This window comes from Pithys albifrons, chromosome 3 (assembly GCF_047495875.1).
Source record: "Pithys albifrons albifrons isolate INPA30051 chromosome 3, PitAlb_v1, whole genome shotgun sequence".
Classification (NCBI taxonomy): Eukaryota; Metazoa; Chordata; class Aves; order Passeriformes; family Thamnophilidae; genus Pithys; species Pithys albifrons.
In genome coordinates this window covers 39,473,654-39,493,153 of record NC_092460.1, presented here as the reverse complement: position 1 = coordinate 39,493,153, position 19,500 = coordinate 39,473,654, and the positions used below count along the sequence as shown (strand labels likewise).

General features: G+C 37.3%; 1 protein-coding gene across 4 annotated transcripts in view; it reads right to left on the bottom strand.

Annotated features, from left to right (window-relative positions):
* Positions 1–1,281: 1,281 nt before the first annotated feature.
* The window catches only part of CCDC91 (coiled-coil domain containing 91), a 134,061-nt gene continuing 115,842 nt past the window's right edge, over positions 1,282–19,500 (bottom strand). For 3 of the 4 annotated variants that reach the window (XM_071551451.1, XM_071551452.1, XM_071551453.1), the window contains exon 13: positions 1,282–4,952. In XM_071551451.1, the coding sequence (XP_071407552.1) occupies positions 4,833–4,952 (120 nt within the window). In that variant the 3' untranslated portion in view covers positions 1,282–4,832. Of the gene's footprint in view, positions 4,953–14,583; positions 15,506–19,500 lie in introns of those variants that run through there. The other variant, XM_071551454.1, reaches the window with a different exon arrangement.

Sequence of the window (19,500 nt, the reverse complement as noted above, 5' to 3'; positions counted from 1 at the left end):
GTCATCTTCTGGTAAATTTATGCAGCAGGATTGACGTGAAGATTTAACCAATACCCTAATTTGGTAGCAGCACAAGAACTGAAACACCTTTCAAAGTTCATTCAGCAAAAATTGTTCTGTTTCTCCCTTAGCTTAACAGCCTCCTACAGTATTCTGTAGAGGGGATCAGTTATGAGGAGCTTCTTTTTAAATGCAGAGAGGTGTGAATCTCTTTGGCTTTTGAGAGAAGACAAAATATTTTAACTTGAAGAAAAAGAATGAATGCCAACGATTTGACATCTGATAGGGATCTATACCTTTCCATACAGACTCACTATCAAATCCTGAAAAAAAAGAGATGAATTTGTAGCATTTTGTTGATAATCATGTTTTTATGCTATGTGTATTAATAAACATCTTATTTTTCTCTTAGTGTTTACTATCAAACTGTTTAAAAATGTCATCTGAAAAGAAGTAGAATAGTTTGAGTGTTTACTCAGTAATACTTTCTTTGTGCATTGTATTATCCATGCTGGACAATGGAAATCATCTGAAAAATGCTGGTTTTGTAAGCCTGAAATGTGAGGAATTACAGGCAATATAAACAAATGCAAATCTCTGACGCATATTAAAATTGTTATAATTACACAGCACGTAAGACAAGGATAAAATACTGATACCAAATCTATCACAGAAAATTATTGTTATTGTTATTTACATTACAATAGGATAATAATTATTATCACAAGAACATCCTATCACTGAAACGTATTCCAAACACAAAACTTGAGAGTGCAACTTGGGTGGTTTTCCCATGACTGTTTGACTGTTCAACTACTCAAATATGACCCTAATTCAGCAGCAGTATCAGTTTTATGTACACTTAAAAATTAATGACATCTTAAACAATGCCCACAGATGAGCCTTCTTGAAGCCTCAGAACAATATTCTTGAACAGATTACAGAAAAGGAAACATTTATTTTGTCTATTCCTGCAAGCACATTGAATTGAAATCTAGAACTGTACCCATGTAAAAAGCATTTTCTAGACCAATGTTTCTTTGACATGTTTATAATCCACTGATGAAAAATAACTGCCAGAGATGTCATAAAATCTTTCTATACATTGTTCAGAAGTGCCATGTAAAAAATTTTAAGACAATCTCAACAAGTCAGTAATTTCTGCAACAGAGTTTGAAGTATGAGTTGGCACAAGACCCCCCCCCCCCCCCCCCGTGCTGGGCTGCATCCAGAGCAGTGTGGGCAGCAGGGGAGGGGGGGATTCTGCCCCTCCGCCCCACTCTGGGGAGACCCCCCTGCAGAGCTGCCTCCAGCCCTGGGGTCCCAGCACAGCAAGGACATGGAGCTGTGGCAGTGAGGCCAGAGGAGGGACACCAAGATGATCAGAGGGATGGAGCAGCTCTGCTAGGAGGAAAGGCTGGGAGAGTTGGGATTGTTCAGCCTGGACAAGAGAGGGCTTTGGGGTGACATAATTGTGACCTTGCAGTGCCTGAAGGGAGCCCACAAGGAAGATGGAGAGAGACTATTTCCAAGGGTCTGGAGTGACAGGACAAGGGGGAATGGCTTCACACTGACAGAGAGCAGGGTTAGATTGAATATTAGGAAGAAATTCTTCCCTGTGAGGGTAGGCAGGCCCTGGCACAGGTTTCCCAGAGAAGCTGTGGCTGCCCCATCCCTGGAAGTGTCCAAGGCCAGGTTGGATGGGGCTCTGAGCAACCTGGTCTGGTGGAAGGTGTCCCTGCCCATGGCAGAGGAGCTGGAACAAGATGATCTTTAAAGTCCCTTGCAACACAACCCATTCTGACATTGTAGGTAAAGGAAACAATGGATTTCAGGTAGACCAGTGTGGACTGCAATGAGAAGGAAAAGCAGAAAGATGCACATGGCCAGTTAAGACCATGCTGTGCTTGGTGCTTTAACACGTCCCCACCTGGCACCAGGAAAGCCAACAGATGAAACCTGAATTGGACATGCCCCAACCCAGCTCATTTCATATTTGCACTAAGTGCATTTGATAACTGCACTGACACTGTATGTGATCAGAAACTGAGCATAAATTATACCTGTCCCATTGATGAACAATTGTTATGGGTGATGGGTGGCTATTTCCTGCTAGGAAACCAAACAAAAGCCTATCACATAGTCCCATCACCTGAGGGGTGGGGATAAACCTGTAAACTCCAATATGTGGATATAGCAAATACACAGGGGAAGAGCAGAGTGTAGAGTGCTATATGGGCGTTTTAGTGTGAAAAGGAATTAGGCACTCTAAGGTCATGCCTGCATGGATAATGTCAGACAGTTAAGAATTAACATTGCCATTTACTGAGCTGGCAGTACATGACGAAGTTTTGATCAGAAGCCAATGTAACGATGCACAAAAATCTGAAAATACCAATGTGATCTCAGCCTTTGGAATGACAACTGCTGCTTTTCCTTTGTTCTGCCCACTAATGATGGAGTGAAGGAATTTAATGCTTCAGGTGTAGTTTCTCCATGAGATTCTTACAGCAAAGCAAAAAAATCAAATATTCCCGTATTTCAAACACAGGCAGTATACAAAAAACTTTTGGCAAATGATTCCCTCTTTGTGAAGGACTTGTACACAGTCTCAGAGCCAATCTAGAATCCTGTAATGGAAGCAGATAGGGAACCAACAGAAACCTACAGAAATATAACAGAAATATGTAGGACTGCATGATATCACAATATTCAGTATTAACTTAGTGTAAACTATTAGCTACAAATCACACTGTTCTGTTCTTGAGCATCAAGTAGAAGTGTTAAAATAGAATAGGTCCAACTGAAACCAATGAAAGACACCATTTTATACACAGGATCTACCTTGCCTTTTAGGCCACTTCTAACACATAAACCCGATTGCTTAAACTATGTCTTTACATAACTAGATTTAGAGTTTATTTCTAATATAAAGTACATCATCAGATTATTTGAGCTTTGGTGATCTAGTTCTTGCATTTTGATTCCAAAGATTAGTTTGAGAGTTTCTTGTTCTTCCCACTACAGTCTTGCCAAAACAGTAACACTACCAGCCAGACCTCAGAGGCAGATAAAGTTCTACCCTTTAGACCTTGAATATGTTATTTTCTCTTACATGGAATACTGCCTCATGTCCAGGCCTAGAAGTAAACCCGAGAAGTTCATCTAGGAATCTGCTCATACCACATTTCCACAATATATTATGAGACAGCACTAGACAACCTATTTCATTTGACACTGCCTCTGCACTGCAAAAACATCCACGAATCCTTCTTTGTCATATTTGGTGTAGCTGACAAAGACAAGCATTTTTCACTGGCTTAGGAATGACAAATAAGTAGGTGATTTTAACACCTTTTCTTTTGTCTGCCAGAGAAAATAGAAACTGATCAGTCAATCAAGAAGTATCAAAAATAAGACTGGATTTTTATCTATTTTCAGGGTGAGGTCATAATCTAGTAAAACCAGCATTATTTACTTATTCAGTGAACCTTTGTGTCTACAGAAGACAAAAACTTTGGTTTGGATTACAAAAATGAAGCACAGAAAAAGATTTAAATAAAAACCTACACTTTGTGCAATACATATTTCATGCTGCCAAATACAATGCAGCCATTTGGTGTCTCCTTATTGCTCTAAGAAAACAATTTATGTAAAGTGACTCCTGGTGCAAAAAAATAGCCAAACAACACCAAACCACCACTGAATAACAAGAATGACACTAAAGAAATGTCCCCCAGTGAATCACAAGCTCACCATAAGAGAGATCATTCTTAGTTTATTTACATACCTAAGCATGAACACGCATTTTCCTTTATTTTATTCAGAACTCCTTTATAACTAAGGTTCTAAGTCTACAATCAATAGAGTGTAGGCACAGAAATTCCACTTCATCTGCTGTTAGCAGGACTAGAAAGACCTCTGACTTGATCCAAAGTCCAGTAATGTCTATGGGGAGTTTTTCTACTTCCTTCATAGTGCTTAGGAAGGGCATCTGAGGTCAGCAAGCTGCACTCCTTATTCTGTCAGAAATTCCACTGAGGCAGTGCAGTATCAGTCTCCACATAATTACATACATCTTCTTCCTGAAACTGAGGTCAGTCACATTAATCGTAATTTCATGAGAAAATGACTTTTGGAATTGAACTAGCTCTGTAAAACAGAAATAAAACACATACTATACATTGGTTATGGCAGTGTTTTGCACTACTCTAAAAAGATGCACTGTTTAGCTTTTAAATTTTTCTATTGCTGGAGCTGGAGTTTTTTTTATAAATGACAAGAAATGCCTGACAACACTTTTATGTTTCAGTACCCATTCTTCTGTTATACATCAAAAGTAGTAAGAAATAGTAAGCTACTCAGGCTCACCTGAGGCAATGAACTTGAGTATATACTTTGGAAACAGAGGTGGACTTGTATGAATATTCAGTTAAGTTTGTCTCAGTTGTTTAAAATATCAAAAATAATGATGAATCATATCAACACATGATGCCAAATATAAAAGACATATAATAGGAAAACATTTTAATCATTTCTACAGCTATACAGAACTTCAACCATGGGCTACTAGAAAATATAATGAAAGTAAAATCATAAATAAAATCAATCAACTATTTTTTTCCTAAGGGATTTTTTTCTCTTCCATATTTGCAATCTGCTAATAGCAAGAAAATAAATAAATGAATATAATCCATAAATATTTTTATCAAGCATAGTTTCAGATCAATCTTCAATCAGTGATACAATCCCAAAAGATTAGAATATATTCATCACTTGCTGAATTGAAATTTGGAGCTTCACAAATCACATTGTATCAGTGGTGCTGAAAGTCAGTCTCTGTTTTCCTCTGTGGTTGGCTCTTCCTTTAACAAAACGCTTAACTGTTTCTGGGCACATGAAAGGAAAAGTTCCAAACTGTGCAGATTTCTCTGACGGACAACTTGATCAAGCTGTTGAAATAAAAAAAATGAAAAAAAAAGAAATGGTAAAATTTCAACCATATTTGACAACAAAAAATTCAAAACTGATATGTTACAACAGCAAAAGAACCAGAGTAATTTCAACGTGTGTAATTTAGTAACAACTTTCAACGAAGTATTTGAGATCCTTCAAACAAAAGGTACACAGGGCTAAAAGTATCTTTAAAGCTGTCAAATTCAACATGAGGTATTTGAAAATTCTAAACAGCCAAGCTACCACACTAGCAAAATCCCCCCAGTATCTTTTAAAATTACAGCTGTTGCTTTTATAAAAGATACTGCCTCTACTTTAAAATGAACTATTTATAACTGCATATTCAAAGCATCAAAGCCAACTGTTAATTCAAATGTCAGTGTTTAAATAGTTCCCAGAGGAAAAGTCGTAATATTTTCTGCCTCCTTTGTTTATTCCTACTTTTTATGAGAGTCCCCTACTGTCAAACATTGTGAACTTCATACTTACTTGCAGTAAAGACAATGGCCCTTTCTTCCCCACCAAAAAAGAGAAGAACACCGTAACAAGACTTGGTAGGTTATTTAATAGAAATGACATAAAAATAGGGTTTACTGAAAGCTATCTGAATTTTCTTAATATTGTAGCATTAATAAAACATACTGCAGAATTCCTTCCATTTGAATTTTGAAGTTCAAATGTCACAGAAACAGTATCATAACTGAGCCATGTTCTCAATTTGACTATCTTTAATCAGCCACAAACGCATCTAAATAAATATATAGCAATGACACAGGGCGAGACTGAAAGTAGTGTGACATAAAAGTTATGCCACTGGAGAGAAAGGAAGTAATAGAATTTTGAAGAAGCCCAGCATCTCTGTCAGACTGTTGCACACAAGTCCATATGCAATGTCCCGCCTCTTGCTCCTCCCACTCACAGCTTTAACTGCAGCTTTCAACAAAAACTGATCCCCTGGTATCATTCTGCTCATAAATGCTTTTCAATCAGTTGTCCAGTTAGTTGCTCTAGCAATCACCTGAATGGATTTTAGTTTTATAACAGATAGACTATTTTTTCACATATCATACTTTGCAAGGCCTCACTTTGAAAATGCACTCAGGATAAAGCTGCAGTGCTGTGATTTAATACACAAAGGGAAATATTTATAGGACCCTGTGGTTTGCTGCTCCATAAGTTGCTCTAAAACGCAAAAACAGGCTCTGGAAGTTAGAATATTTTGGCAACTTGTTTCAAAGAGATGAATGTGTCAAATCTACTCACCAGCAGAATACACACATATTTTCTAGAAGCCACACAATCATAAAACTCTCCTTCAGTAATACAGTCATAGAATGGTTTGGGTTGGAAGGGACCTTAAAGATCATCCAGTTCCAACCTCCATGCCATGGGCAGAGGCACCTTCCACTAGACCAGGCTGCTCAGAGCCCCATCCAGCCTGGTCTGCTTGGGCTTCTACTTCTGCAAATTTCCAGCTGTTGTTCCAACTTTTGCATCTCAGCAAAAGCAGCATTAGTGCTCCATACACAGCCTGATGTGACCCTAGACCATTAATTTACAACAGATTTTAAAGCAGATCTAGTTCAAATAAATGTCAGAAAGGTCTGCTCTTGATATATTCAAGTAACAGCTGCTAGTGACAAGAAAATGAAAGAAACAGCAAACAGCTCTAAAGAAGCTGTATCTAGAACAGTCTGGAAAAAAGGAACAAGGTAAACATATTGTTGTGATGGTGCATTTCATCTGATTTGAAAATTATCTTGTCTCCTTCCTATTTTCTCATCCAAAACACACAGAACGTTTTGCTTGGGGAAGCTTGCAGATGTTTTTGTGCTTGTGATCCGTATTTCTTTGAGGAACAGGCATATATAGTGCAATTCACATAATCTGTTCACATAATGCACATAATCTGTTACATTATGATGATTCTCTTAAAACATGAGAAATATCTTTCTCTACATATATTATGTTAACAGATTCCATTACTTCTGGTAGGTATATCAGGTGGAGGAGCTTAGCATGAAACTGAATTTCACTGGTTTCCTTCTATTGCATATTATATCATCTACACTCCTAGAAAAAGTTCTTTATTTTGCTTAGACCAAGAGCTTTGGTTAAACTCTCAATTTTCCTTTCTTGCAGCCCTTCCTTGCAAATTCTGCTTTCAAGAGATCAAAGCAACTCAACAGATGTGTGTTCTGATTTGCTGCTTTTAACTTTCTTTACCAAGGCAGCAATCTCAAATTGTATATGATTAAATTTATTTCACCAAGTGCTAATGTAAATGTTTAATGTGTGGAGTGATTGGCTGCAGGACGAACAAAACAGAATTTCTTTAGGCTTGAGTGCGGTTTTAAAAGTCTCAAGTGAATTAAGTACACATTTGGGGAGTCTTTGTTGAACTCAAGTGGTTAGTTGGTAGTCTCCATTTGTGCATAAGAAAAATTTATTGCTTGTTAAAAGTTTATGTAAATTCAATAACATAAAACTGCAGAATTCAGTTCCCCCATGTTTGCTCAGTATGTGAATAAGCTTTACCTTGAGGAGGACATTTTAAAAATCTTCCATGCTACAGTAAATGAAAAAACAATCAAAAAAGACTTGGGATCTCCACATAACATAAAATGAGAAACAACAAAATTATGCTTGCTTTGAAAATGGTTCATTTGAATGTATTCAAAAGGAGAATGTTCTCATTAATGAAGAAATTGGCTTGGCTGGAAATTAGAAACAAATCCAATGAAGCTTTGTTATATAATATATTGTTTAATGAACTGTTAGCAACAGACAGTTTTTTTGAGCAGTTCCTCAACACTGCTGTACCCTTGCTTGCATAATATACCCTAAGAAGTGAAAACATGTAAGTAAGGCATTTTAAATCTCCTTTTTCCAAAGTCTCCCCTCTATATTTTTAGGTTCTGTTCACTTTATGGAATGATCTCATTATTTAAACAAACATAAACGGACATCTGGCAAATTCAAGCTGAATGTGACTCATATGCAAATGTAATCAGTCCGAGTAATGTATTTGGGATGGAGCATTCACAGAACCAACCCAACTGTTCTAATTCTACAGATACTGAAAAAATACACCATGTTGCTGCAGATCCACCAAGAGAGGGCATTTTTCTGCATCACACCATCCCTGCTGTTATTACTAAAACATGTTTCTTTGCCACTGTATGAAATCTATTAGTTCAAAGTTCCCAATTCATTAGACTGTGTCCTATTGGCACAGCTTTAATTAGCTCAAAGTTTTAGTAGTCCTGAACTTCATTATTTTAAGTTACTCAACACTATCTTTTAAACTCTGTACAGATTTTTTTTTCCTTAAAAACCAGAGACAGCCTCTCTAAGCACTTCTATGGATCCTATTGAGAAATTGGCTATATAAGATTTGGAAAAGCACTTCCTGATATTCCCAAATTCCCACAATCGTTCAGATATTTCATTTCCCAAAATGAGCTCAGTCTTGCAGGACATTCTAAAACACATTCACTGCTGGGGTTTTTTCCCCTTCTGCTTAAACCCTGAGTCCACTTTTGAGGTTTAAGTGTGGTTCCACAATCCTTCTGGCCCAAGATGACTGGACAAGACACCCTGTGGGGCCCCACCTCAGCACATCCGTAGACCACCCAGAATGAGGTGCCTTTGAGCCATGCAAGGTATGACCTGAAGGGAGGCACAGACCTCAGCAGAACTCCTGTCAGTGGATGCAAGAATTCAGCTTGGGAACTAAAAGGAAAGGCTCACACCTGACTGTGCACAACATTGACACCAGGCAAATGCCTCCATCCCAGGCTGCTCTGTTTTACTTTGTCAGCTCATCTTCCCCCATATCACTCCATCCACCCACAGCTCAAACCAAACCAAAATTAATAATTTTTCTTAGCTCTGGATTTTCTTAGCTTTATCATACAGTTCAAATTTTCTGTGAAATGGAAAGAAAGTCTCTGTGTCTGATGCCTAAAGTAGAAATCAGTTTCTGACACAAATAACTGCACATGTACATCCTGCATATCTTCCCCTTTCAATACCTACCTGCAAATAGGTATGTTTTCATGGCATCCATGCTTATCTTCGTCTCTTTAATATTTGCCAATCCAGGAAATATTTCAAATTTCCAGAAGAGAAACCCAGTCAGAACTCTATAAATGATGTCAGAATTATATTATCCATTTCTAGGAAGTAATAAAATGTCATATGGAAAATATAATTTTAGGTTTCCCATTGAAGGTTTAAGGATGAAATCCTGATCTCGCCATTGTAAAGATATATTTCCTTATTAATCTCACTGTGACCTGAAGTTCACCCAGAAAAGTGAAGAAAGCAAAATTAACATTACATACGGTTCTTCAATTTTCCCTTTTGTATAAACACATTTAAAAGTGTATTCCAATAGCAAATGTATTTGCAGCTGTAGAAGTAGTAGCTACATTTATTCAAATACATATATTGAAAAAATTACCTGTACTTCAATTGATTTTCTGAGGATTAAATGCAGTTGAGATCTGGCTCTCTGGCTAATCTGGCTGTATGATAATAACAGGAGTCAAGAATTGCAATCTTCCTTGTTATCATGAAATTCAACACATGAAATGACCAGAGATTAAAAAAGAGCAAAGATGTTGAGGAAAAAAGCTTTTAATTTTACTTTTATTACTGTATTTTCATAGCTGATTACACATATGTAGACTGTAAAATAAATAAAAAATAATTATGCCACTATAATTTAATGGAGCAGAGCAGTTTCCCTAAGATCACGCAGCCAGAAATAAGTTTTGGAGTCCTGCTGATTTCTTAGGAAATACATAAAGAAGTACATCAAGGAAACATTCTAGCAGTGATATATATGTTTATATTCACCACAAACTGGGAAAAGCCAGTGAGAGAACACTTAAAATCCTGAAAGTATCGTCGTCACTCAAAGAAAATCATGCAAAGATAGGAAATTTCAGATGTAAAATTAATGTTTTAGGGAACTGAAAACACAGAGATTGATGTGTAAAGAGAATGGTTTTTGAAGATGGAGTGGAGCAGGTCCAGGTTAGCGAGGCTGATATAATGGCTTTCCCTTTATTTACTGCTTACAAGTTGCTACTTCTTGGCTGTTGAATAGGCAATTCTTTGAATATTGATTTGTCACAGGCAATTATTTAAAGACATTATTCTGGCATAATTTCTTTTTTTTTCCCAAAGGACTCCTAGTATAAACAAATCCACATATTTCCTGTCTCCCTTCTAAGAAATGTTCAGTAGAAAGGGGACATTTCAACACAGCAGGTAGAAGCAATCAAGACTTCATTGTAATATTTGTTAAAGTTTATTTATTTAGTTTTAATTTCTCTATGTATTTTAATTACTGACAAATATACCAAGGCTTTGTTTGCAAACTAACTAATTTCTATTTCTTATTTTTATATAGTTTTGTAGTAGATGAAGTTACTAACTAAAAAAAATTTACTAAAAAAATAAATATAATCTGAAGAATGGCTGTAAACATACCATAGATGATGATTTTTTAAAATAATGTCATTAAACATCTTTGCAAAAAATTAACATAAGCCTAAACTAACAATAACGTGAACATTTTTGCCTGAAAAGCCTCTGGAAAAATTTTTCATTTTATTTTATAGTTCTAACTCAGCACTGTTTGATTAACAGAGAGATGGATGTGCCCATGGAGAACAGAAGACTAGGAAAAAGCATTGATGATGACAGAGTGCTTTCCTAGATACTTAAGTGTGTAATTATTAAGGACTAGAGGAATAAATTCAAGTCTCTTTGAAATAAGTGGAATCAGGAATATATGTTAGTTAAGGAAGAAATTATTTTGATGATTGATTTGTTCATGCACGTAAATAATTTACTAAAAATATTCTGTCAGTGGCACTTTTCCCTCTGTGTAAGGACTCATTTGACAGATTCAATATGATATTGAAAATGTATTGGGTCGCTCATGGAGCAATTAATCCAGATCACACACAGACTATTCTGAGCTGGAAGGGACCCACAAGGATCATCGAGTTCAACTCTTAAGTCAATGGATGTAACACAACTGCTTATTTGGAGTGGACCATTGATGTTGCAACTGAACTTGTCTTTAAGTATTTCTGTTCAGCCTAATTACATGTTATCATAACAATATTTAAAAAAACAATTAAAAAATCATTTTAGCATCAGTCTGCATTAGAAAATACAGTTATGGTCCATCTAAACAATGGTTTGAACTTCAGGGCAAAGTGAATAAATGACTGCATTTTAAACCTGTGACATCTTTTAAACATTTTTAGAGATAAAACATTTTGGAAAAATCAGGGCTTTTCCTCAGTGATTAAAACCTTAGCAGGCTCCTTCTGCCCCAGTTCATGGTGCAAAGCAATCCTTGCAATGGACTATCGCGATTCAGTGTTAGGATTCTTTCCATGTACTGTACTGGCTGTTGCCCAACAAACCCAGTGTTCAGAAGAACATCACAGTGTAATTACACCCTCATAAATGCCTTCTCACACTTTCATTGGTTCATGTTCCTCTTTGAGGAAAATTGAAAGACAATGGTGTTTGTTTGGTACAATTTTAAGGATATATAGATAGGTTTTGTTGAGTTTTTTTCCCCCAGAAACTAACCCACACTACTGAATGATCCTGACATGATCCTGAAATGTTCTGTAGTGGCAGAAGTTTGGCTACATGACTATATTTTCTAGTAAAACTATGTCTCAGAACTCTTTCCCTGTGTGCTAACATGAACTTCTCTCCACAGACTCAACGGAAGGCTTTAAAAAATTCCCTAGCACATTAAATAGACCATATAAAAAATTATTATCTTGAGGAACCTGCAAATCTGAGAGCTGGATGAAGAAACAATGAACTACTTCCTCTCATTTCTATAATGGATGAGAAGGAAAACAGATCCATATGGTACATATGTGGAGCAGAGCTTATTTTAGAGTTAATCCCAAGACAGAACATTTTTGTCTGTCCACCTGTGAATTTCTGCTATTGATAACACTTACTAAGTATATAAAAACAGGGTTCTTCATGGCTGTAATTTATACAGTATCTGCTACACATTAGAAAGTCATCAGTGTTCAAGACAACCTCTAGGAAATAGTGATGTTTAATAAATAATATTGCCATGTGAAAATGTTTTTTTCTCTTTAAATAAATAATGCTGCAACTTCTAAACCTTAAGGATTTTATGCTCTGAACTTGATCATTAAAATAATACCATATGTTGGACACATCTTTAAAACATATTTCTCTAGTTTCTGAAGGTGTGGGAAAACACCTGTCAACCCACTTAGAATGTCCAGTCTCCCAGTTGGACACAGAAGTGTTAGAAATACTAACTTTCCTTCATATACGTAAGCGAAGGAAATTTGCTTTCAATCAAGGAAATTAGATTGAGTGCATGAAGAACTAAAAATGGTTGCAGAACCCACTCAGACTACTGGAGAAGGTGTAAAATAGGCACTTTCTAAACTCACAAAAATAATAATGGAAATATTTATGTGCATGAACACATGAGCAACCTCTGGAGTGACCTACCCACTTAGCAGGTTATGAACACGGGGTTCCTCCACCCAGTTATTTATAGATTATTACCATACACTAAATATATGGAGCTACCATAATTGCTACTATATTGGTCTAGCAATCTGATTGTCCTGGTTTGAAGACACAGACTTCAAGATTCTTGATAAACATATATAAATACAGCATCCTTAAAATCTCTGAATGACAAATGGTTAGCATTTGGTGCTGGCAAGTGTCTGCACAGCTTCTGAGACACACCAGATTACAGGCTCCACAAGGCAGGCACAAGCAGAAGACCAATCACAATGTGGCCAAATTCAACAGACCATCCGTTCTGATAGGGAAGAAAGAGTTAGAAATATACACCAGCACCTAAATAAGGGATTTATCAGTGCCAGACTCCTTTCCAGGCTCATCCGACCCTGACTGCTCACAGAACAGAGAAATCCTCAAGAGTTTTTTGTTCATCTCCAACTGGTACTCAAGTCAGTCTTGGCACCCTCACATATTTTAATATGGCTACAAATGACTTGGCAGAGATTACACAGGGCTTCTGTGGAGCTTCATAACCACAAATTACTACCTCTCCAGGAAAAAGCCTGAAGACTATCAGACTATGCTTCCTGAAAAGCCTTGAGTGCAGGGCTGGGTGATAGATCTGGTGACAAAGATTTGCTACATTTCTAAGTATGCATACATGTTCCAAACTAATCCAGAGTAACCATGCTGGGTTAAACCCAACAAAAATCTTCCTACATGTAAAGATTGCTGTTATCAAACCCAATAAAAAAATGGTATCTGATGGTCTTATGTTGAGTGATGCTCACAGATTGCCTTGCAATACTAAGTTGATATCTACAGAACTGGATTAATTAAGCCTAACTGAAAAGCCAACAGCAAGTACAGGCATTAATAAGAACAATTTTTTGTATTACTGTGAGAATGTATTTTGTATTCTCTGGGGATAAATACATAAAAGAGAAAAAATCATTGCATGAAAAGTGTTTGCAGTGTATACAAAGTGAAAAAAACTACCCTAATAATGTGCACTACTGTGAAACCACAGAGTGAACCTTTCCAGACTTGTATAACTGCTATTCCATTGCCAAGAGTGCTTTCTGATCCGTCATTAAAAGGAGATTCACCAGGAGCGCAACTTCCTTGCCTGTAAGAACCATAACAGGTGATTAATAATACATATCACAGACAATCTCTGCTTTAGGGTGGTTGGTGAAAAACCAATGCTATATAGAAAGCTGAAACTACAAACAATATAACGAGTCAGACTATATTTAATCTAATTACATTTCAAAGAGACTGGAGTTGTATCATGATTATTTGAAGGTTCCTGTGCAACTGTGACATGACATGTCAGTGGGTGTATCTAAAGCAAAGTGTACCCTAACAACACACCAGAATATTGTAAATGCTGAAGCAGCACGAGAAAAACTCCACCTCTTGGTTTTGAGGATCACTTGATTTAACAGCCAGATTTTCATTTTAATGAAAATTTAATTCTTAAGATGTGACAGTATGAAAGTGTATGCTCTTGAAGGCGTGGGCAAAGAAGATATCACATGAAATACAGGTATCTTTCCAAAATGAGCATTGCAGATTAAAGTTGACGGATTCACATGAAGAAATTAAACAATGAAAATCAGCCTGCAGTGAACCTGTGATAAATATAACATTAAGTCAGTGGCAAGCATATATATGAATTAGGATAAGTAATTAAGCATTAAGGTTCAGGGAATACAACATTAATATTCTACTATTCAGACAGAAAGTTTTGAGGCCACACTTAGTACTGGACTTCTTTAGTATAGAGAAGATTGAAGCTTTTGATAATTTTTTTACTCACTGTTTTGGTTTAAGGGGAAAAAACCAAAATGTTTACCCACAAGCGGGGGAGGGGGCCTCCTCCACAATAATCACGCCACTCTTTATCAAATTTAAGAAAAAAAAGGAATTTTAATAGAAGAAGGATAACTGTTCTTAACTGACATATATATATATGTAAACAGACTAGTGCAAACCGCTTCCCCAACACCACAAGAGAGAGGAAGAAAAAAACAAAAAAACCAAACAACAACAAAACCCAGCAGGTTTTTCCTCCAGGAGGAAAGTTATACTTAAGCAGTGCCAAATGTCACAGTCCGGCTGGCTGTGGAGTGAGTTCCCACTAGTTCCCAGTCCCTCTCCAGCGAGACAGACGAGTGACGAGCTCTCAGATGAACTCTGTGTCTCTTGTCCCAGATGAATGAAAAAGAAAGCTGAAAGTGGGGAACCACCACGTGTCCTGCAAAAGCAGCAGCACACCTCTCTCTCCCGGGTCACTGCCCCGGCCGGGGCGGGCAGGCCGTGACGGTGCAGGTGGTGGTGACTGCAACAGAGGCCGGAATCCCAGATGCAGGAACCAGGAGAAACAGCCGCGGTGAGGAGAAAATACAGTGTCTCAGCCAGAAGCCCTAGCCATAGCCAGCAGAGCAGCTTCCCTCCTTGGCAGCCACCGCTCCCCCAGTTCCGCCGAGCTAAGAAGGGAAAGATGTCCCCCAAAACAAAAGAGACAAACCTGCCCCCATCCAAGTGATCAGCAGTTAACTACTTCTTTTGTTAACTGCTGGCATGGGCAGTTAGTGGCAGGGGAGAGAATTTACATAATAATCCCAAACTACAACACTCACAGTCACATTTTACTGGAAAACTCAGTTTGGAATTTGAAGCCCAACTACTGCAGCAAAATTCAGGACAGCTGCTGGAGAAGCACTTTATAGAGCTGCAGCTGCAACAATGTCATCAAAGACAAGACCTCCTTGTTTCAAAACAGACCCAGACTGAGTACCCATGGCTCTCAGCAGGTCATCACTTACAACACCACAAGCAGAAGATTCTAAAGGAGGAAGAGAAAATCACCAGCAAAACACAACAATCTGCAGGTCCCCAAAGCAGTTTCCTTTGGTTCCTTGGCTGCCTGTTCTGCTGCCTTTCCAGATGCTGATCTCCATGAAGGCTTTGGAGTGAAATAATAACATCAAGGACATAGAACCACAAATAGAATGGCAGTTTTTTACCTCGATGATACCTTATTTTAGATTATTAAAGGAAAGACAAGCAACTGTTGCTAAGCAGGGTGGGGTGGGGGGAATGAGCAGGGCAGGAAAAATACACTTGACCACAACAATAATATGACTCAGTAGCCTGGAGCCAAAGCAGAAAAATAACATGTATACATATCAACTACATCTATAAGTCATTGAAGCATCTTGCTAAATTTCTAACACATGGGTATACACTTGAATACCAAAAGTAAACAGGAAACCACATAGTTTTGCCTCATCTATCTAATTATTGCTGTAGGTAAGAAAATGTACTTCTTCACATGTTTCTCAAGCGTCACAGACAACTTGATTAGGTCTCAAATTTTGATCCCACTGGCTTTACTGCAGGAATTCAATTGCAGGAAATAATCATAGGAAAGATTCATCAAAACACATATGGTAAGGCCAACTTTCCCATTTACTTTTTCAAATCAAAGTTCATCAGAAGGGTAAAAACAGCAAAAGACATACCTGAAAACTAGAGCAAAGAAGCTGCAAGACTTGGGAAAAATAACTTGAAAATTTCTGCATATAACCAGCTATGAAAAGTCTACAATAATGCTCCAGCTAAAAAAATCCTAAGCAGATAAAACTACTGAGGTTCAAACACCTCCACATAAACGGACTGGGGTGTAAACGAGAAGCAGTACAAAAAAACCCAAACACCAAACCCTGAATATTCCTCAGCTGTAGCAAAATCCATTTAGGAACAGAATAACCTATCCTTATGAACAGTTATCTCCTAATTTTATTTGTGTAGTGAAATACAAAGGAAATAAAAAATCCCCCTCAAAACTGGACAGCCAAGAGAATCTTCAAAGGCAAGGCTCTGCAATTCCTCTGAGCTAATCCTATCCTGGTACATGGACAGAGAAATTCTCCAGAACATCTTACTAACATGAATGTGATTTCTGGATCTTCACAACACAAATCCAGAGACCACAAAACTGTCCCTGCATGTCATGGAAACACAATGGAGAAAAGGGCCTTCTGTATTCTCTCCTTGTCTCTCTGGGGCTCAATTCCAATGTAATTCAAATAGTATCACAGAAATCTAGGGATGAATGGCACTGTGACCCAACTTCTGATCTTTATCCTGGGAACTCACAATAAAGTCAATCAGAGCAGAACAATTGCCAGTTCTCTTTTGCAATCTGACAGTCTGCAGGTGGATGCCAAAATGCCTTTGCTGAGCACGTCCATCATTAACTTTCTAAGATCCCCTTGGTGCCAAGAGAATGGTACATCAGGGACTTAGAAAAAGCCAAGAAGTTGACCTATGACTAAGAAAATAAAATTGCAGATGATATTCTTAGCTTTAATTACTCCAAGTTGATCATATTGAACTGATTAAACTTTCCAGCTAGTACAAAGAAATGTGGGTTACACTAACTTAAAGAGCAAATTTATAACTGCTGCTATGTTAGCAAAATACCTAGTTACACATACTCCAAAACTCTAAATTAAGAAATGACAGTGAAATACAAATCTGGTTGCAAGAATATAGTTTCATTTGAATGATGAATAAAGGTTTTATAGGAATGACAAAAACTTCACAAAGTCCTCCTCCTCAAAACATTCACTTACTCAATCTACTACAAGACTGAATGTTTAACCTTCAAAATTCAGCTGACCTGTCTAATTTTCTCATTAGGATGGCAAAATAAGGGTATTCGTGTTCATTTACATACATGGATGCACAGATTTTTCTGGTTTTAATGTTTTTGTTTTTGTTTTTTTTTAATTAAATTACCTACTTTTAGTAATCTAAAGGTCTCTTGAAAATGCCTATGGACAAGAGTCACTAGTTGCATTGCAAAAATAAGTAATTCCACACATCTGATTAAGAATTTTTAACTTCTCAGCACCAAAACCTATTTTCAGAAAATCGCACAGAATGCAAAATAACAAATCTTCAAACAAATGATGTGGTTGCAATACTCACATTTCCAGAAGTACAGTGTAAAACCCTAACACTGAAGGGAGAATCAGGAATAATACAGGAGAGTCTCACTTACAGGGGACCAGAGGTGTGTAAGGATGGCTCACTTCCTCCTGTCACACACAGCCTTTCTAATGGGCAACAGAGAAATATGGAAGCCTCTTCTCCTTTCTTATCAAATACTTGCAGAATAGAGGGACCCTGGATGATAGATCTTGCATTTTCCTGGACCTCAGGTGTTGCTTAATCACATAATGATGTTAAAAACCACACCACTATCCATGAAGAGATCCATCTGGGTGACATTGTACAGTGTACACTGCAAACCTTTCTTCTTGTGAACAGTCTATATCCACAGAGTGAGCTGAATAATTATGTGATTGAGACCAAATCCAAAGTTACTCTTGCAGTAATTGTAATGATACACACTGGATTAAAACACAATCTCAATCTCAATCACAATCACAAGAGTAGCTTTGAAATAGTGTAGTATCCAGTCATCTCGCTGCTGAACACTATAATTTATCTTGTTATTTTTTCCCTTTTTGGCTTTGATAGCACAGTATTTTCTCAGTAATAACACCACTTGATTTCAGTTTCAACTGGAATCTTGCCTGACTAAAGGGTACAGGCATAATCTCAGCCTTTGTAGATTTATACACTGAGGCACAAAAGGATATATGAAACAGTTTTAACTTAAGTAAAGAATTTCAAACTCTGGCAATTTTACTCTAAAGTAATTGCAAAAAACACAAAATAGGTTATGTATGTAGTTTCAAGTAAATCGCTTTCATCAGCATAAGTGATCACTCCAAGAGTTTGAAAATTGTAATTTTGGTTATTTAACAATTTCCTTTGGATTTCAACGAACCTAAGTGGCAGAGAATTGTACTTTTCCCCCTTTATCTTTTCAAAAACAGAGTACTATAATTTCCAGGAAATTAAAAATTCTCTTAAATGCACGATGTTTCACTACAGAAAAGTAGCAGAAAAATGCCATAATACTCTCTGAAGAAAAATGCCTAATAGGATCGATCGATTGAAATACTATATTCCTCCATCAGAAACTCCCATTTCATTTCAATATTTAGAAACAATAGTTGCAAAGCTTATAGTGACTTAAAAGTTCAGGAAAAAAATGCCAGGCTCACTTCCATATTCCATGTAGTACTGCTTCAGTATTCCTTATCCACAGAGGAAAAAAGGAGAGCCAGGTGCACCAACTCATCTTACACTACAATTTCCCATAAATCCCTTACTTAATCCTTTGGATTTATGCTGCTCTTTGAGTTGGGTAAAGGAGTAGTGTGAAAATGCTCCTAAAGCCTCAATGTAAATGTTTCTTTAATCCTATGAAAGCCACAAAACAGGCCCAGCTGAAGGAGCAGGAAACTGAGCTAAGGAACTCTCAGTGACCCCATTGCTACTGTCTCTCTTGGCATTGACCTGTTAGTCACAAGTTCATCCTGGGCATGGCACAGATGTCCTGACATCAGCCACATTCAGGACACCAACACAGGGATCCCTGTATCACATACTGGATGCTGGTGTGTTCTGTAGTAACATGAAGGTTTGCATTGGTAACTTAAAGCTGAATTATTAAAAAGGCTGATACAGAAAGAGAAGATAGGATTAAGTGTTTTTAAACATGACTTTGTTGCATTACACAGATCTTTATGTTCCCCAAACAAGGCATTGAATTCAGCCAAAAATGATACAGTTTTCTTGCTTTTCTTTTAAAGTCAGAAGAAGAGGGAAATGTTGAAAGAAAAATACTCAAGGTGACACCACACTTTTAAAAAACTGGGAAACTGGTCTGTTAAAATGTGTTGGTGGTAACATTTAGGGTTTGGACTCTCATTAATGTGGCCCCAGGGAAAATATAAACACTCTTTCTGAAATAAAATCTTGAGTTTGCCCACCGCAGTCTTGTTTTCAGCATCAGCTGCTGGCACGTCAGCCTGC